The sequence below is a fragment of the Hyaena hyaena genome, unplaced genomic scaffold, assembly GCF_003009895.1.
Source record: "Hyaena hyaena isolate Hyena2069 unplaced genomic scaffold, ASM300989v1 scaffold_392, whole genome shotgun sequence".
Classification (NCBI taxonomy): Eukaryota; Metazoa; Chordata; class Mammalia; order Carnivora; family Hyaenidae; genus Hyaena; species Hyaena hyaena.
The window spans coordinates 819,005-837,399 of NW_024081017.1; the positions used below are offsets into that span (position 1 = coordinate 819,005).

An 18,395-nucleotide genomic window follows, 5' to 3' on the forward strand; every position below is an offset into this window, starting at 1 on the left:
TCTGAAGCAGGCTCCAGGCTCTGAGCTGTCAGCACAGAGCCCGACGCGGGGCTCAAACCCACGAACTGTGAGATCATGACCTTAGCCGAAGTCAGATGCTTAACCGACTGAGCCACACAGGTGCCCCTGGTAGCTCACTTTTTAATTGTTTGAGGATCCTCAGTACTGTTTTCCAGAGCAGCCACACCAACATACATTCCCACCAACAGTGCATGAGGGTTCCGTCTTCTCTACAACCTCACCAACACTTGTTATTGTTTTTTAATGTTCATTTATTTTCGATAGAGAGACAGTGTGAGCAAGGGAGGGGCAGAGAGGGGGAGACACAGAACCTGAAGCAGGATCCAGGCTCTGGGCTGTCAGCACAGATCCTGACGTGGGGCTCGAACTCAGGAACCATGAGATCATGACCTGAGCTGAAGTCGGATGCTTAACCAACTGAGCCGCCCAGGTGCCCCTTGTTATCTTTTTTATAATAACCATTATTGGGTTATTTTTTTTTAATGTTTTATTTATTTCTAGGAGAGAGAGAGAGACAGCGTGAGCAGGGGAGGGTCAGAGAGAGAGGGAGTCACAGACTCTGAAACAGGCTCCAGGCTCTGAGCTGGCAGTCAGCACAGAGCCCGACGCGGGCTCGAACCCACGAACCGCGAGATCATGACCCAAGCGAAAGTCGGACGCTTAACCGACTAAGCCACCCAGGCGCCCCTAACCATTATTGTTTTTAATAAGATTTCATTTTTAAGCAATGTCTACACCCAATGTGGGACTCGAACTCACAACCCCAAGATCAAGAGGCGCAAGCTCTACTGACTGAGCCGGCCAGTAGCTGTTAGCCACTCTAACAAGTGTGAGGTGACATCTCATTGTGGTTTTGATTTGCGTTCCCCTCATGGTTAATGATATTGAGTGCCTTTTCATGTGCCTGTTGACCGTATGTCTTCTTTCGGAAAATATATATTTAGATCCTCTGCCCATTTTTATTATTTTTTATGTTTATTTATTATTTTGAGAGAGAGAGACACACACACACAGAATCCAAAGCAGCCTCCAGGGTCTGAGTTGTCAGCATAGAGCTGGACTCTGGGGCTTGAATTCGCAGACTAAGAGATCATGACCTGAGCCAAAGTCAGACCTAACGACTGAGCCACCCAGGCGCCCCAAGTGTCCAACTCTTGATTTTGGCTCAGGTCATGATCTCATGGTTCGTGAGATGGAGCCCTCTGTCGGGCTCTGCACTGACAGCAGAGCCGGCTTACGTTTCTCTCTTCCTCTCTCTCTCTCTCTCTCTGCTCCTCCCTTGCTTGTGGTCTGTTTTTCTCTCAAAATAAATGAATACACTTGGAAAAAAAATAACTTGGGGAACCTGAGTGGCTTAATCAGATGAGCATCTGACTTCGGCCAAGGTCATGATCTTGTGGTTTGTGAGCTCGAGCGCCACATGCCCTCACCGCTGTCAGCCTGGAGCCTGCTTCGGATCCTCTGTCCCCCTTTCTCTCCGCCCCTGCCCCGCTTGCACTTTGTTACAAGATAAACAAAATATTTAAAAAATAAGTTGATAAATCGAGAGGTTCTTCTAGCTGTTGTGTAGATTAGAGGGATTGGAATTGGCATCCGGGCTCTGCTGTTGGGGGCTGGATGTGGAAGGGCAGTGGTGAATAAGAATGACAATAGCCGGGGCCCTGGGGTGGTTCAGGTGGATTGAGTGACTCCTGATTTCAGCTCAGGTCATGATCCCAGGGTTGTGAGACCCAGCCCTGAGTGCTCTGAGTGTGCAGCCTGCTCAAGATTCCCTCTCTTTCCCCTGCCCCTCCCCTCGTAAAAAAAAAAAAAAGACAATAGCAACGGTTCGGAAGTGGTGGGTCCTGTGGCCCGGTTCTAAGCATTCTGCATATTCATTTCATCCTTCTCACAAACCCTAGGAATTAGAGACTCTTACTAGCCCATTTGGCAGATGAGGAAACTGAGGTGTAGAGAGGCGAGGTCACGCTGCAGCATCTGCTAGGTGGCTGTGACTGTTGTGCTGCTTTGGGGGGACCAGGAGAGCTGAAGACAGATTATGAAGGGGACTGACGGGCCCTGGTAAGGGAGATGATGGAGGCTGGGGGTGGGGAGTGGGGCAAAGGTGTGGGAGGAAAAGCCAGCAGGAGTGAAACGCAGGATCGATTAGGGACACACGGAGCCTGGGGAGCCTGGGGGACATTCCAAGGGGGACCCATGTGGAGACTGGACCCCAGGATGGGGACAGAGACCTAGGTGGAGAGAGGAGGGGGTGGTACTCATTGAGAAGGGGATGAAGGGAAAAGAATCCAGGACCGCACCATAAAACACCCCCCCTCCTTCAAGGAACCAGCTTGACTGTGGACGGGGTGGTCAGCCACCAGATCAAACAGAAGGGGGTCACCTGTGGCCCCACAGCCCAGCCGTCCCCTGTGTCAAGTTCTCCTTCCCATTCCACATGTTGCGTTGCGCTCACTGTGTTGTTGAGTCCTGTTGTGCACCAGGCCACCTGGTGAGTGTTGAGGGGCCAGCAGTGAGCAAGATGGACAGCGATCCCTGGCCTCGTGGCGTGGTGGCGACAGAGGAAATAAATACTATTTACATATATATGATCAGTGCTATGGTCTGAATGTTTGTGCCCCCCCATCATGCCCAATGCATAGATTGAAACCCTAACCTCCAGGGCGATGCGATTAGGAGGTGGGGCCTTTGGGAGGTGATCAGAGGTTAGATGAGATCTGGAGGGTGGGGACTCCATGATGGAATGAATACTCTTATAAAAACACGGAAGAGACAAGATCTCTCTCTCTCTCTCTCTCTCTCTCTGCCTACACATCACCAAAGAAAGGCCATGTGAGGACATAACCAGCAATAGGCCCTCGCCAAGAGCTTGGCTGCACTGGCACCATGATCTCACACTTCCATCCTCCAGATGAGAAAGAAATGCTTATTGTTTAAGCCACCCGGTCTGCAGGATGTGTTACAGCAGCCTGAGCTGACTCAGTCAGGTTGTGGTGACCGCCCTGGGAAAAAACAGAGCAGGGAACAGGAAAGGAGCCTAAAGACGGGCGCGGGGTAGATTTTGAGCAGGGTCAGCCTGCTGGGATGACATTTGAATAAATTCCTGAAAGAGGTCCAGGAGGAGCCATGCAGATACTCCCAGGATGAGAAGGCTAGGCAGGCAGGGGGAACCGCAAGAGCAAAGGTCCTGCGGTGAGATTGCACCTGTTGTTTGAGAAAGGAGGCAGGTGTGGCTGAAAGCAGGTGTCGTGAGGGAGGAGTGGAGGGCAAGTCAGGGAGGTGGCTGTCTCTTTTCGTGCTGTTTACATGTCCCACACCCTCAGCCAAATCTTCATCCTACTTCCTTCAGCCTTCTGAGGACGGTGCCCTTGGGCTGGCCACTAGAGGCCACCTTCCCTGAGTTTCACAGGGTCAGTCCACTGTCATCTGCGTTTGAGGTCATGATCGGTTTTCCCTGAGCCCTGACGGTGCCTCCAATGTCATGCTTAAGTGCTTCACAGGGAAGAACTCAGCTCCTCCCCCTGAGTCAGACACATTCACATTTTTACAGCTTTATGGAGGTATAACTGGCATACAACAAACCACACACATTTCATGTGTGCAACCCGATGAGTTTCACGTCCTGGAAACCAGCACCCAGATCAAGATACTAAACATATCCAGCACCTCAAGAAGTATATTCTAGTCCCTTTTGGTCCCTCCCTCTAGACTCTCCCCACGCCACCCCAGACACCCCGAAACTGATCTGTCCTCGGTTACTAGAGATGAGGTTGCATTTTCCGGGGTTTTATATACATGGGACCAAAGAATATATACTCTTCTTTTTTTTTTTTTAATTTTTAATGTTTTATTTCTGAGAGAGAGAGAGAGAGAGAGAGACAGCATGAGCAGGAGAGGGTGAGAGAGAGAGGGAGACACAGAATCTGAAGCCGGCTCCAGGCTCTGAGCTGGCTGTCAGCACAGAGCCCGACGCGGGGCTCAAACCCACGAACTATGAGATCATGACTTGAGCCGAAGTCGGACGCTCAACCGACTGAGCCACCCAGGCGCCCCTATATTCTTCTTTTTTATCTGGCTTCTTTCCCTCCGCAGAATTATCACGAAGATTCGTCAATGTTGTTGCGTGTATTTGAGGCTCTTTTTTGCTCGTAAGGAAACTGAGGCACACAGAGGCGTGGCTTGGGGGAGTGAGGAGGCGGTGCCACATGGGTTTGGGGGCGTCTCCGGTGCGCAGGCCGCGGAGGGGCGCTCTCGGGGGTGGGACGCGGGCAGGTGCACACACGCGCGGCGACCCCGCCTGGACCGCCTTTCCCGGCCCTCCGTCGGGGGCGGGGCCGGGGCGGGGCTTCCCGGCTCTGGGGCCTCCGATAAGGGCCTGCGGGGGGCTCGGGCGCGCCTGGGCGCTGCGATAGGGTGACGGGGCGTGCTCGTGGGACGCCGCGGGGAGGCGCCGCGGCCCGAGGTCCCGGTGCGGCCACCCGGAACCGGGTCCGGGGCCCCAGGCTGGAGCCGGGCGGGGCGGGGCGTCCGGCCGTGTTGCGCCCGCCCGGCTCCCGGGGCCAGCGCCGCTAAAATGGCGGCGGCGGCGGCGGCGGCGGTGACAGCGTCCCGCACCGGGCCCGGGGGCCTGGCCGCCGTGTCGGGGGCCGACTAGCGCCTTCCCGGGCGCCGCGGTCCGGCCCCCCCGGGCGCACTCGCGCGGCCCCCACCTGGGCCCTCGGTCCGCCCTCCCGGCGCGCCCATGAACTCGGTGTCGCCGGCCGCCGCTCAATACCGGAGCGGGAGCCCGGAGGACGCGCGCCGCCCCGAGGGCCGCAGGCCGCGGGGTCCCCGAGTCCCGGACCCCAACGGCCTGGGGCCTTCCGGAGCCAGCGGCCCGGCTCTTGGCTCTCCTGGGGCCGCCCCTGGGGAGCCGGACGAGGTGGACAAGTTTAAGGCGAAGTTCCTGACGGCCTGGAACAACGTCAAGTACGGTGAGGAGGGGGCGGGCCCGGGGGTTGTGTGCTGAGATAGGAGCCAGCTAAGGGTTGGGCCTGGCGGGGTCTGGGGGGTGGGGGTGGGGCTCGAGGTCGGTGGGAGTCCAGGAGCACCGGACGCTGGCCCTGCCCAGTGTTCACCATTTGCTCTCCTCTTGTGAGTCACCTGTGGGTCCCCCACCCTGTCCTGCCCTGTCCCGGGCGGACCTGCAGCAGGTCGGAAAGGGAATGTGTTTTCAAGTCTCATCCATTCCCGTGTGACCTTGGGCAAGGTTCTTTGCTCTGCTGTGCCTTCATTTTTCCCTCTGTAAAACGGATACAGTAATCGGAACTGCTTTATTCGTCCGGAATTGGTGGCAGACACTCACGTGGCTGTTACTACGGCCCTGCCTCCGTCTGAGAGGAATGTGGCATGGATTCCCCCCCACGTGTGAGCCCTGAGATGGGACCTAGGATGGCCTCCATTGCACAGAGCCAGGACTGGAAGCGCTGTCGCTGTCATAACTGTTAGGTTAAGTGGCTGTCAGGCGAATGCTCCAACTCGTTGGGTGCTGCCCCGCGTCTCCCCCCCACCCCCAGGTTGGGCAGTCAAAAGCCGGACCAGCTTCAGCAAGATCTCCAGCGTCCACCTCTGTGGCCGCCGCTACCGCTTCGAGGGCGAGGGTGAGCTGGTGGCCCCAGTCTGCGCTGGGGGGAGGCACGCCCCGAAGGCGGTGCCTGGTGGCGGCCGACAAGCCTGCTCTCTTAGGTGACATCCAGCGTTTCCAGCGGGACTTCATGTCCCGCCTGTGGCTCACGTACCGCCGGGACTTCCCGCCCCTCGCTGGCGGCTGCCTGACCTCGGACTGTGGCTGGGGGTGCATGCTTCGCAGTGGGCAGATGATGCTGGCTCAGGGCCTTCTCCTGCACTTCCTGCCCCGAGGTGAGTGGGGGGAGGGCAGGGCCCCTGTTGCAATTGTGTGTAAACTAAGTTCACGCTTCTGTTAGACGCTGTGCGAAGTTTGGGGGGCGTGGCAGTTTGTAAGTTTCGGGGGCGTGACAATTTGTAAGTTTCCGGAATGGGAAAAGCGTTGGTAAATGAGGCCTGGCGAATCGTAGGTCAAGCATGAGCCGGTGGGAAGTGTGCCCCTCTCCACCCCCCCCCCCCCGCCCCGTCCCCCCCCCCCCCCCCCCCCCCCCCCCCCCCCCCCCCCCCCCCCCCCCCCCCCCCCCGCCCCGTCCCCAATCTGACTGTGTGCTCCATCCCCACCAGACTGGACCTGGTCCGAGGGCTCGGGCCTGGGCCGCTCCGAGCCATCAGGGTTGGCCTCTCCCAACCGTTACCGCGGGCCTGCTCGCTGGATGCCCCCACGCGGGGCCCAGGGCACCCCCGAGCTGCAGCAGGAGCGGCGGCACCGGCAGATAGTGTCCTGGTTCGCCGACCACCCCCAGGCCCCCTTTGGCCTACACCGGCTGGTGGAGCTTGGGCAGAGCTCGGGCAAGAAGGCGGGTGACTGGTATGGGCCATCTCTGGTGGCGCACATACTCAGGTGAGGGCCGCTGCAGGGGACCTGGGAGGCACCTGCTTCCCCCAGGAACTCAGGCATTGCCTACCGCCCCCCCCCAGGAAAGCCGTGGAGAGCTGCTCAGAGGTTACCCGCCTGGTCGTGTATGTTTCTCAGGACTGCACAGGTAAGAGACTGGCAACCACGGTCACAGGGGTCGGGCCCTGAGCCGGTCGCTAGGACCCACCTGCCTCAGAGGCTGAAATAAGTTCCGGGGCAGAGGGAGCCTTGGGAAGAATTCAAGGCCCACACAGTGCAAGGTGCTTAGGACCCCTCCACTCCCTCTGGAGCCTGGAGAGGACACTGTAGAGGCTTCTCTGCAAGTGATAAAATAAAGGACACAGGACTCCCCTCTCTCAAGTCCAATTGGTCTTACTCTGTAAATAGTTCTTTTTTTAAAATTTATTTTTTAATGTTTATTTTTGAGAGAGAGAGAGAGCAAGCAAACAGGAGAGGGGCAGAGAGGGAGACACAGAATCTGAAGCAGGCTCCAGGCTCTGAGCTGTCAGCACAGGGCCCGACAAGGGACTTGAACCTATGAACCACGAGATCATGACCTGAGCTGAAGTCGGACACTTAACCAGCTGAGCCGCCCAGCCAATTAAATAAATAATTCTAACATGTACAAGAGTCTGATCTGTGCCTCATGGGATTGTCATGAGGATTAAATGAGTTAATAATACAAGTTAAGCCCTTAGAGCAGTGCTTGTCAAATAGGAAGTGTTCATTAAATCTCAAGGTATTAGTATTATTGTTCCCCACTATCCTCCAAATCAGTTTATTTATTTATGAGAGAGAGAGACAGAGTGTGAGTGGGGGAGGGGCAGAGAGAGGAGACAGAATCAGAAGCAGCTCCAGGCTCTGAGCTGTCAGCACAGAGTCCGACATGGGGTTTGAACTCACGAACCATGAGATCATGGCTTCAGCCAGTCAGATGCTTAACTGACTGAGCCCCCCAGGCGCCCCTCTGAGGTCTTTTTTATAAAGTCACTAACCTCACTCATGAGGACTCCTTCATGACCCAGTCACCTCCCAAAGGCCCCACTTCTTAATGCCATTGCCTTAGGGATTAGAATTTCCTTTTTTTTTTTTTAATGTTTATTTATTTTTGAGAGAGAGCCCGTGTGTGTGCACGAGCAGGGGAGGGGCAGAGAGACTGGAGAGAGAATCCCAAGCAGGCTCACCGCGTCAGCACGGAACCTTACGCAAGGTTCAGGACTCGATCCCATGTCCCGAGATCAAGAGCCAGACGCTCAACTGACCGAGCCACCCAGGCGCCTCTGGGGAGTAGAATTTCAACATCTACATTTTGGAGGAAAATGCAGCATTCAGATCTTAGCAGCTACATTTCCAGAGGGGTTGAATCCGCTTTTCTGGGAGCCCGGAAAGGGCTTACCTAGCAGTAAGGGAGGCGGTGGGAGAATGCAGAGCAGCAGATTGGACTTGAGGAGGAGGGACCCACAGGGATGTTCAGCTGAGGGGTGGTCGGCCCGGTGCCCCCCTTGCCCTTTGGCCAATCTGTGCTCTAAGTCAGTCAAGACCGATCGGGCCTGGAACTGGGGGGGTTGCTCTGCCTCCTCGGGTTTTCTGTTTTTCATGTAAACCTCAGGGCCTCAGTTGCCTTCTCTGTAAAATGGGGATGTCGACACCTACCTGGGAACCATGGGATTGCCCGGGGAGGGTGGGGTTTGGGACGGGCACCAGAAAGACCTCCTTCTCCGCTGGTGACAGGAGTGGGACCCTGAGAGGTTACGTGGGCTCGCGGAGGGCGGGCGACAGGAGGACTTGCCGCGCTGTCCTTCCAGTGTACAAGGCAGATGTGGCACGCCTGGTGGCCAGGCCGGACCCCGCAGCCGAGTGGAAGTCTGTGGTCATCTTGGTGCCGGTGCGGCTGGGTGGCGAGACCCTCAACCCTGTGTACGTGCCGTGTGTGAAGGTAGGTTCCACTGAGCCTCCCCTGGGAACTGGCCAGGCTTCCGCGGCCTGGGGTGGGTGTCTGCGCTTCCTTTGCCTCCGTATCTGTTGACTCGGTGGTTGCGAAGCACCCCTTACGTGCGGAGCACCGTCCCAGCTGCCGGGGACTCGGAGGCGGACAGGCAACCAGTGGTGCCCGCCGGGAGCGGGGACGGCCAGACGGTGGGTGTGAGCCCAAACCCACAGCTGTGGCGTCTCGCCTTAGATTCTAGAGGCACTAAAACTAACGCCGTGAAGGGCAGATGGCTGCAGCCTAGGAAAGCCCCTCTCCAGCCAGGGTGGAGCGCCCCAGGCAAAAGGAATGGCAAGGCTGGAAACACCCTGGTGTTCTCACTCAGAATAAAGGCCAGAGTTGTCCCTACAGCCTGCAAGGCCTCGCACCGCATCCCTGTCTGTTCCTCGACCTCCTCTGCCCCCACTCTCCTTCTCGCTTCACCCTGCCCCAATCACATGGGGCTCCTCACTGCTCTCAGAACACACCTGCCCCAGGGCCTTTGCACTCACTGTTCCATCTGCGTGGAGGGTTCTTTCCCCAGAGATGCACTCCTGACGCCCTCTCTTACCTCATCCAGGTCTTTGCTGAAACGTCACCTCTCGGTGAGGCCTTTCTGCTTCCCCTTACCTCAAATCACAAGCCTTCTTCCATCCTTTGTTCTCTCGGTGTTATTGCCTGCTGACACCCGATGGAACTTACTTATCTCCCACAGTAGAGTGTCAGCTCCCTGAGAACGGGCTGGGGGTTGTGCTAAGTGTTCATCAAGGGACCGTCACTGACGGCACCTGCCTGGAGCCCACTCCTCCAGCCACTTTCCTCCCTGCAGGAGCTCCTGCGTTCAGAGCTGTGCCTGGGCATCATGGGGGGCAAGCCACGCCATTCACTGTACTTCATCGGCTACCAGGGTAGGCCCGCCCCGTCCCACTCCACCCCCCCACCTGTCCCCTCCCCAGCCCCTCTCACGCCTCCACCCTTGCAGACGACTTCCTGCTCTACCTGGACCCCCACTACTGCCAGCCCACTGTGGACGTCAGTCGGGCTGACTTCCCCCTGGAGGTGAGCCACTGGGATCCCTGGGGTGGGGCCGGGGGATGTGGACGGAGCGGGGGCCCTGAGCTTCCCGCATCTGTACACCCCAGTCCTTCCACTGCACCTCACCCCGAAAGATGGCCTTCGCCAAGATGGACCCAAGCTGTACGGTGGGGTTCTATGCTGGAGACCGGAAGGAGTTCGAGACGCTCTGCTCAGAGCTGACCAGGGTGAGCGAAGAGGGGTGGAAGGTGGGGGGCCAAGGGGCAAGGAGGGAGTGGAAGACCCTGAGTCCAGCTCACACTTGGGGAGACCTGCAGGCTGTGTCAAGATCATTATGCTGCCCGCAGGCTACGAAAGCCCGGGCTGTACGTAACCGATTAGACAAAAAGGGCATAAAATGAAAAGTTAGGGGCATTGTTGCTTGAGCTGCACCCTGAGGGGTCCAGTGGTGGGGCGTCTCCCCATCCCCTGGCTCTGCAGTCCCCTCAGGACGTCAAAAGGTGGCCGCCAGCCTTCCTGGGCACCCACCTCCCAGTTCAGCGGAAAGGGAGCTCCGCTTTCCCAACAGATGCAGCAAAAATCCCAGGGTTGCTCTTCACCGGTTACACTGGGGCACAAACCCATCACTGGGCCAATCATGGGGTGGGGGGGGATGGGCGTTGCTGATCAGCTGGCCTCGGTCATTGCCCTGAGGGATGGGAGCTGAGCTCAGGCAGCATCTGATAAGTGTACCTACTGGGATAATTGTAGGACAGTGAACGTGGTTTGGAGCTCCGCCACTCTCTCCCTCCTCCCTCCAGGTCCTCAGCTCCTCCTCGGCCACAGAGCGGTACCCCATGTTCACCCTGGCCGAGGGCCATGCTCAGGACCACAGCCTGGACGACCTCTGCTCCCAGCTCTCCCAGCCGACGCTGCGGCTCCCTCGCGCGGGGCGGCTTCTCAAGGCCAAACGCCCAAGCTCTGAGGACTTCGTGTTTTTATGACGCATGGGGCTGGGGGCTAAGATGCGCACTATTTATTTTTTTATTTATGTCATGCTGGGTGTGGGAGCTTGACGGCGGGAGGTGACGGGTCTCCCCCTTCCCGCCCCCTTGACAAGCGCAGCTGAGATCAGTCCAGGAAAGCTCAGGGCCGTTCAGACGCTGGGCCTCCCGCCAGCTGGGCCCCCCTCACAGGGCAGGGAGGGAGGGCTTCCGGACACCCACTCAGGGCCTGACCCAAGTACTGTAGTTTGCACTGGACCACCCATGCCCCTCGCTGGTCCCACGGCCCCCGCCCTGCTGAGGACTGGGGGTGCGGGGGGAAGGGAGCTGTGGCCACCGGGGCCTAATAAAGCCGTTTAATTGGACTGTGGCTATGGCTGGGCCCAGCATCTAAGGGGTGGGGTCCAAGCCGTGTCTCAAGGTGAGGTGCGGGGGGAGCCTGTTAGGTAGGCTGCTGCTTCCACGGCTTCTGCGGCCACAGGTAGACACCAGGGTCTATACGGTCCACAAGCTCGACTGGAGGGGAGGGAGCCCCAGGGCCCCTGCCTGTTCCCTGGAGCTCAGGGGCCGCCCTTGGGACCCTGGGGCTTCCTCCGTTGCCGGCCCAGCTGCCGGAAGTGCAGCCGTTTGGGGTTGAGACCAAAGGCCTGCAGTCTCTGGCGGCTAAACTCCTGTCCACCGAGGGTCACGGGACCCAGGAGACGCGCCTTCTTGCCCCGCCTCCGCCTCTGGGGGACTGGCTTCTGGGTGGGAGACCCAGAACCCGCCTCTTCCTGTGCAGGGGGGCTCCCAGGCTGGGGCCGCTTCCCGCAGGCCCCATCAGCTGCCAGCAGCTGGCCCGGAGGGCCTCCTTGGTCTCTCTGTGGCTTCCCTGTGGCTTCCGTGAGCGTCTCCGTCCTGAGGAGAAAAGCAGGGGCTCAGCCCAAGGCTGTCAGGCCTGTTCCTGAGCACACGTCTCCCATTTGATAGAGAAGGAAAGGAGAGGTTCAGGGAGGCAAATCGGGGGCCTGCCTCAGACTCAAACCCAAGCCTGACACCAAAACTGGGGCTTTTCTTACTGAAGTTGGAGGCTGGACTGTATTGCTGATAATTCTGGTACCTGGGCCTCTACTGAGCTATTCATGGAAATGGACTTATTTCAGCTTTAAATCAACTCTGAGCTGTTATCACCCCTGCTTTATAGATCAGGAAATAATGGCCATAATACTAACACCTACACGGCATTTACTCTGTTGTAAATGCGTCACGTGAATCAGTTCACTTAATCCTCAAAAACCCAACAAGAAATGAGCCATCTTTACCCCCATTTAAAAAAATGAGGAAACAGGCCCAGAAAGGGCAAGTGCTTTGGCCAAGGTCACACAGCTATGGCCCAGCCAGAATCTGAACCCAGGTATCAGAGAAAGGAACCGCCATTCTCAGAGCCAGGCAGCAAAATGGCCGACGGAGTAAGATTCAAACCCAGGCCCAGCGGGCCCCCTCTTCCAGCCAGTGACACTCACTCCTCTGGGCAAAGTGACTTGAAGATCTGCCTCTTTTTCCAGGAGTTCTGGGCCTTTTGGGTGTACGCCCTCTTGTCCTGGAGCTCCTCTTGCTCGGACCTGCGGGTGCCCAGCAGACACGCCCATTGCCCGATGCTCTGGGCGCTCAGGGAGGGGCCTGTGCCTGGCCGCCCCCGCCCCAGGACACCTGGCCTGGCCCCGAACCTGTCACCTGTACATGCAGGTCTTCTTCAGGGAACACCACCGGTTCAGCTCCTTGTCATCGGCAGCGAGGATCTACACAGGGAGGGAGGGTCGGGTCCTGCTGTTTGAGCCCTGGGTCAGGGGTGTAGGCGGCCCAGCTCTCTGAGCCTTAGCCACCTCCCTGGTCAAAGCAGGGCAATGCTCCTACCAAGCTCAGCAGGGCTGTCACCACAGCAGGACTGGTTTCTGTGGAGGCCACTAGATGTTCTTGGCAGGGGACATCGGATGGGGAAAGTGAGGGTCAGCAAGGCGATCCTTGCCCGAGTCACATGGGACATCAGATGGAGAAACTGAGGCTCAGCAAGGCGATCCTTGCCCGAGTCACAAGGCCAGGGATTTAAGATCCCAGTTTAGGGGGGCCCAGGGGTCCTAGAGCCTCACTCGGGCACTGTGGTCCCAGCAGCCTCAGAACAGGGCAAGGGTCTCGGTGCTAATGACCGGGTGTGCTAATTACAGATGAGGCCCAGCCTCCCAGCGCCAGGCCTCAGTTCCCTCATCTATAAGATGGGCAAGCCCCTTAGAAACTATTCAGATTGAGGACATGCAAATGGCATGAGCTCCATCAATGTCGTCTTTGCTGACCTATAAGAAGAGTCAAGCACCCTGAGGGACAAGTGCCATTCCAAGAGCCACACACATTCATTTGGCCTCCAGAGCCATGGGGTGGGGGCTGTCATTAGGCCTGTTTTACAAGTGGGGAAACTGAGGCACAGCATTCGAGGTCAGGCAGTTGCTGAGTGACCAAAGCAAGATTTGGATTCAGGCCATCTGTTTCCAAGGCCTGTTCCCAAGTCTTAACGGCCACCCAACTGTGGATATACGGCGACAGAATTAAAAGTGCTATTCACGGAGGCATCCGTGGGCAAAGCCATTTGAGGCAGGTCACGTTCTGAGTACTGTTGTCGGCGCTAACACTCCACACTCCCTCCTGCCCACGGGGCGCCCCCTGCCCCTGTGCCAGGCATCCCTCGGGGGCCCCACCTCCTCGGTGCTCAGCCCGAAGTCACAGGGAACCACGGTGCGGTACTTAAAGCGACAGGGCAGGTCGTCAATGATGTCCTCGTAGTCCAGTTGGTAATACTCATCCAGATACTCCTCGAACGTCTTGTCCCCTGCGCGGGGAGGGAGCCAGGCTGCCGGGCTGTGCCAGGCCCCACCGAGTCTCTGCCCGCCCCCCGCCCGCAGCCCCGGGCCTCACCAGGGTCAAACACCGGCTTTTCCTGCCCCACGGCCGTGGCGAAGGGCGACTTGCGCTTCCTCTTGCCTGTTGAGGGGGCCTTGCGCCGCTTTTTCCGAGGCTGGCTGGGGTCATAGTCAGCGTCCATCTGCCAAGATGCAAAGGTCAGGCCAACCCCCAGGGGAGGGGGCCCTCCCCCCCCTCCCCAGGCACCTACATTGAAATCGGGGTCCTCGCAGTGCGGCTCCTGATGGCTCCAAACTCCATCCTGCTCAGGCCCAGCCCACGTGTCCCAGTTCCAGTCATCTGGTTCCAGAGGAGACGTAGGGGGTCAGGGTGGAACTTTGGACTTGAGACCCAGCCACTACCCCAGGCTGGTGCCCCCAGTGACCTCACCTTCAAGCCCTTCTTCTTCCTCAAACTGCGGCTTCTCCTGCTCCGCGGTGCCATAGTACTCGTCCCCGAAGCATCTCTGCGGGGGGCGGAGCCAGGAGGGGTCAGCAAGGCCTCTCCTCCCCCCCACAGTCTGGCTCCTGCACCTTGCATGGGCCCCAGCACCCTCAAGACCTAGCTGCGGCCTGTGGGCCCCTCCAGGCCCGATGCCCCCGCTTCTGGTCCCTAGAGCCACGGTTCTTTCCCTCCCACAGGCCTCTGCGCCTGCGGCACCCCCTCCCTGGCCGCCTGCCCTCACCCGCTCACCACCGTGCCTGACAAAGCCGACCGGAGACTCCCCGAAGACCCCACCTCCCCATGCACTCCCCGCATCACCACTCTGATCCCTGGGGGCTCTAACCGTACAGCTAAGTGCCTGCCATTAGACTGGGAGCTCTGGGAAGGCAGGGACGGACCACTACACTTCCTGGTGCTCAGTGACTATCAGACTGGTTCTTGCTGTCCCATGAGCTCCAAGTCTACCGGGCCCTTGCTGGAAGCCCAGCACCCAGGGGGCACCTGGCAAAGGCATATTGCCCACGGTGTTATTAAGCACCTACTGTATGCCCAACGCTGGGCTGCATCTCACTGCATTCTCACACACCCCCCCCCCGAGGTACAGAACTACCTCCATTCTACTGAGGAACCGAAGCCTACGCGTCCTCAGTCTCCTTCTCTGATCTCCTAGGCTTGGTCAGGGGCCTCTCGGGCTCCTGGGGTCCCCGCTTTCCCCGTACGACCTCACTGCCTGTTTCCATGGCCTGGTGCTATGGCCGCTCTAACCCAAGGGTACACAGCGGCAACAAGATGAAATAAAACACTACTCCTTGAGCATTACTGACGTTTACACGCGTTCCTCTTAGGCTGTCCTTACAGCAGGCCTGAGGCAGACGCTACAGTGGAACTCACTTTCCAGACAGGGACACACGCTCAGAGAGATCAAGTCACTGCTCAGAGGCCACACAGCCGGGAAACCACCGCTGATTCCAGAGCCTTGTCCCGGGCGCTGCGGGGCGGGGCGCGGGGGGGGGCGCAGGGGCCGCACCTGCATGAGCTGGTCGTGCCGCGTAGGGTCGAAGTCTTCCTCTAGGTCCTTCTCCTCAAAGCCCAGCGGCTCGTTGCCCGTGACCTGCCGCAGCCTCTCCAGCTTGGCCAGGATCTCCTTCCTTTTCAGGTTCTTCAGCTGCTTGAGCTCCTCCTGCTTCTTCGCTTTCTCCTGCGGGGGACGGGCCACGGGGAGAGGGGGGCGTGGGCTCTCCCTGCCCGGCGGGCAGCCCTCCCTGGCCTGACGCCCCCACACTCACCCTCCTCTTCCGCTCTCGCGTCTCCTCTCTCCGCTCCTTCCTGCGCTCGGCCTTGCGGCGCACGGAGGACGCAATGCTTCGGGGGTAGGTCTTGACCTGTGGGCGCCAAGGGAGCCCAGAAAGGGCCGCGGAGATGATTCTGGGCTCTCCCGGCCTGGCCCCCAAGGTCCGGGTCCCGCCCAGCGCCAGCCCGGGCCACGCACCACGGCTGAGTCCGGCTCCTCGAAGCGGAAGTTGTACTTGTGCTCAAAGTCCTCCTGCTTCTTCAGAAAGAGCTCCCCCTCATCTGAGGAATCGTCCACGGCCAGCTGGACCGGGAGGGCGGGGCCCCTGAGGGACAAGATGGGGCAGGGCTGGGTGTCAGCGGGGCCCCTGCACTCATTTCATCCTCGTAAGGATCCTACTTTTGGGGCACCTGGGTGGCTCAGTCGGTTAAGCATCTGACTCTTGATTTCGGCTCAGGTCATGATCTGTGGTTCGTGAGCTCGAGCCCCGTGTCAGGCTCTGTGCGGACAGCGCAGAGCCTGCATAGGAACCTCTCTCGATCCCTCTCTCTGCCCCTCCCCTGCCTGTGCGTGCCCTCTCTCCCTCTCTCTTCCTCTCTTTCAAAACAAATAAATAAACTTCAAAAAAGATCCCTACTTTTGAGGCATCTCCCCATTTGACGGAGGGGGAGCCCGAGGACAAGACGTAGCGACAGGGCCACCCAGCTCGAGCCCACGGTCCGCGGCTCTTCCTCACGGAACAAGAACTCTGCTACCATCTGTGTGAAAAAGCAAACGCCTGGTGCCCTTGGCTTTCTGGCTGGCATCGGCTCCAGGCCCCGGACATGGTTACTCACCCTTCTTCCTCCTCCTCTTCCTCCTCTTCCTCGCCTTCCTCCTCCTCCTCCTCATAGCGTTTGTTGAGAATATAATCGCGCAGGAACCGCTCCCCTTCATCCAACTCTGGGTCATTCCAATATTCTTTGAGGTGGGTCTGGGGTCAAGGGAGGGATACGACATCTTTTCCCTGGGGGCCGGGAAAGATGTGGGCACGGGCCCCCTGCAGATTTAAGTAACTGACACTCCACCGCCAGCCTATAAAGCAAAGGGGCCAATCCCCATTTTATAGAGATAGGAACTGGTACCCAGAGACGGGCACGCCTGGTCTGCAGGCTCTGTGCTCCTGACTCCTGACTCGCCCTCAAGGATTCGTTTCCAGAAAAAGGCTGGAGGAGACGGTGCAGACGTAACTCACCAGCTCTTTCAGGCTGTCAGTGCTGTGAATCTCCTTCTGCCCCTTCAGCCACTCCACGTAGTCCGCATCCTCATGGGCCTGAGGGTAGGTCAGCACTGAGGGTCTGGGGACACCTTCCTGACAGCAGCCCCCCTCCCACCACGCCCCCCCCCTCCTGTCCATCCAGGCTCCAGCACTTACCTTCTCCTCCCTCGTTTTAGCGCGTTTCTGCAGCAACCCGGAGCCACCTTCCCCGGCACTGTCCTCACTCTCGCTGTCTTCCACAAAAGCCCGGAAGCTGCCCATGGGAGAGAATAAGCCTCAGGATATGCAGGCAGGTCCCTGCCCACAGTCGCAACATTAACCCCGTGTGCTAACCCGCCTTGTGAAGCTCTGAGCCCTTCACAGCAAGCTCAGAGCAGAGCTGTCACACAGAGAGCACCATCAACCCCCTTTAACAGATGAGAAAACTGAGGCACGGAAAGACTAAGTGACGTGCCCAAGGGTGTTACTTCACCCAGCCATGAAGTAACAGGGCTGGATTTGAACCGGGGCCTGTCCAATCCCGTGGCCTCAGTCCTATCCATCCAGCCATTCAACCCGCCCAGGCTCACCTTTCCTTGAGCTGCTTCTGCTCTTCCACGTAACTTTTCGACGAGATTTGCTGCAGAGAGAGTGACAAGGGCATCAGGCCCAGCCCCCAGCCCCGCAGCCCCCCGACCAGGCCTCTACCCCACCTACCTGGAGTCTCTGATTGGAGGTCTCCTCGTCTGAATTTTCCTCATCGATATATTTGCTGCGCAAGGAAGAACAGAGCCTTCAGAACAGAGTCCCCGTGGCTCGTCTGCCCCCACGGGGTGGGGAGCTGTTAGAGCAGCCGTCGGGGGACAGTGGCGTACAGGTGAGTCACTGACAGCTGTGCTCTGGGGCTCCCTCAATCCTGGTGAGTCTCCGCCAGCTTCTTTCCACCCTTGTTTCTAAAGACTCCCATGTCTCTGTCCGCCCGCCCTGGGAAGGCTGGCGGGGGGGGGGGGGCAGTGGCAGGGACTCAGGGTCTCTCCTCACCCTTCCTTCTCCAAGATAACCTTCCTTTCATAGTCCTTCAAGTACATGGGCCGTATCTTCTTCTGCTTCTCCTCGGCTGCTGGCGCTTCCTCGCTCTCCGAGGAGGATACTGTCGGGTTGCCAGAAGACACCTGCCATTACCCACAGCCCCCCTCCTTCCCCAGGTGGAGAATCCCACAGGGCTGGGCCAGGACACCCCAGGTTTCGAATCCCAGAGCCACAAGTTCCCAGCTGTGAAACAGGTATCACGTTTATGCTACATCGCTGGTAGCTGGCGACGCTCATTCAGTGAATAACTCATGCTTTGATCAGTGCTAAGCACACGGTTGTTAACAACAGCAAGTAATAATCTAAACACTCTGCTAAGCACTGTCGACACAGAGCATATAACGTATAAGGGTTCATTAAGAAGGCACAACACCCAGTAAGGCAATGGGGAGCCTGAGCCTTAGAAATGAGCAGCCCCAGACCTGTTCTCTGATAGAAGGTGGCATCTTTCTGATAAATGCGGGGGTCCTTCTTCTTCAACAAGGAGAGAGTTCTGTAAAAGTCACGCTCTTGCTGGGGGTCAAATTCCTAAGGAATGAAAAGGATCGGGAACAGACTTCAGAAAGGAGATGGAGAGAGCCTTGGTGGAGGCTAGGGAACACTAAGTAAGAGCGGCAGGTGGGCTGCGAAAGCGTGGAAATTAGGGTGGAGGGAGGGGTACACATTAGGAGGCTGGAGAAGGGATCTGGCTGGACAGAGGCAGGTAGGGGGCTCCAGGGTGGGTATGAGGGGAGATCGGGAGATGTCAAAGAGGTGGAGGAGGAAGAGGGGCCCTCTTTGCGTGGACAAGGGTAGACCACACAGTACAGGATCTGAAATGGGGGGGCGCAAGGGGAGGATACTTCCGGAAGACAAAGGATTGGCGGGGGGGGGGGGGGGGG

The 18,395-nt window shown here is 58.3% G+C and overlaps 2 protein-coding genes across 3 annotated transcripts in view; one reads left to right on the forward strand and one right to left on the reverse strand.

Annotated features, from left to right (window-relative positions):
• Positions 1–4,366: 4,366 nt before the first annotated feature.
• ATG4D (autophagy related 4D cysteine peptidase) lies at positions 4,367–10,890 on the forward strand. 2 transcript variants are annotated; one of them, XM_039250974.1, is made up of 10 exons: positions 4,369–4,994; positions 5,577–5,660; positions 5,746–5,919; positions 6,250–6,526; positions 6,604–6,668; positions 8,347–8,477; positions 9,337–9,415; positions 9,490–9,566; positions 9,650–9,769; positions 10,343–10,890. In XM_039250974.1, exons 1-10 carry the CDS (start codon positions 4,763–4,765, stop codon positions 10,523–10,525), a joined length of 1,422 nt encoding a protein of 473 aa, XP_039106905.1. In that variant the 5' UTR covers positions 4,369–4,762; the 3' UTR covers positions 10,526–10,890. The 2 variants fall into 2 exon arrangements, with proteins under 2 accessions (XP_039106906.1, XP_039106905.1); XM_039250975.1 differs by lacking the exon at positions 9,337–9,415 and having other exon boundaries at positions 4,367–4,994; positions 10,343–10,427.
• The window catches only part of KRI1 (KRI1 homolog), an 8,675-nt gene continuing 827 nt past the window's right edge, over positions 10,548–18,395 (reverse strand). The window contains exons 3-19 of the mRNA XM_039250973.1: positions 17,937–18,042; positions 17,467–17,575; positions 17,143–17,197; positions 17,016–17,065; positions 16,603–16,699; positions 16,423–16,500; positions 16,025–16,161; positions 15,387–15,513; positions 15,184–15,279; positions 14,925–15,095; positions 13,844–13,919; positions 13,665–13,753; positions 13,469–13,595; positions 13,252–13,382; positions 12,239–12,303; positions 12,028–12,126; positions 10,548–11,422 (exon numbers count right to left, since the gene is read on the reverse strand). Of these exons, the coding sequence (XP_039106904.1) occupies positions 11,086–11,422; positions 12,028–12,126; positions 12,239–12,303; positions 13,252–13,382; positions 13,469–13,595; positions 13,665–13,753; positions 13,844–13,919; positions 14,925–15,095; positions 15,184–15,279; positions 15,387–15,513; positions 16,025–16,161; positions 16,423–16,500; positions 16,603–16,699; positions 17,016–17,065; positions 17,143–17,197; positions 17,467–17,575; positions 17,937–18,042 (1,950 nt within the window). The 3' untranslated portion in view covers positions 10,548–11,085. The remainder of the gene's footprint in view (positions 11,423–12,027; positions 12,127–12,238; positions 12,304–13,251; positions 13,383–13,468; positions 13,596–13,664; positions 13,754–13,843; positions 13,920–14,924; positions 15,096–15,183; positions 15,280–15,386; positions 15,514–16,024; positions 16,162–16,422; positions 16,501–16,602; positions 16,700–17,015; positions 17,066–17,142; positions 17,198–17,466; positions 17,576–17,936; positions 18,043–18,395) is intronic.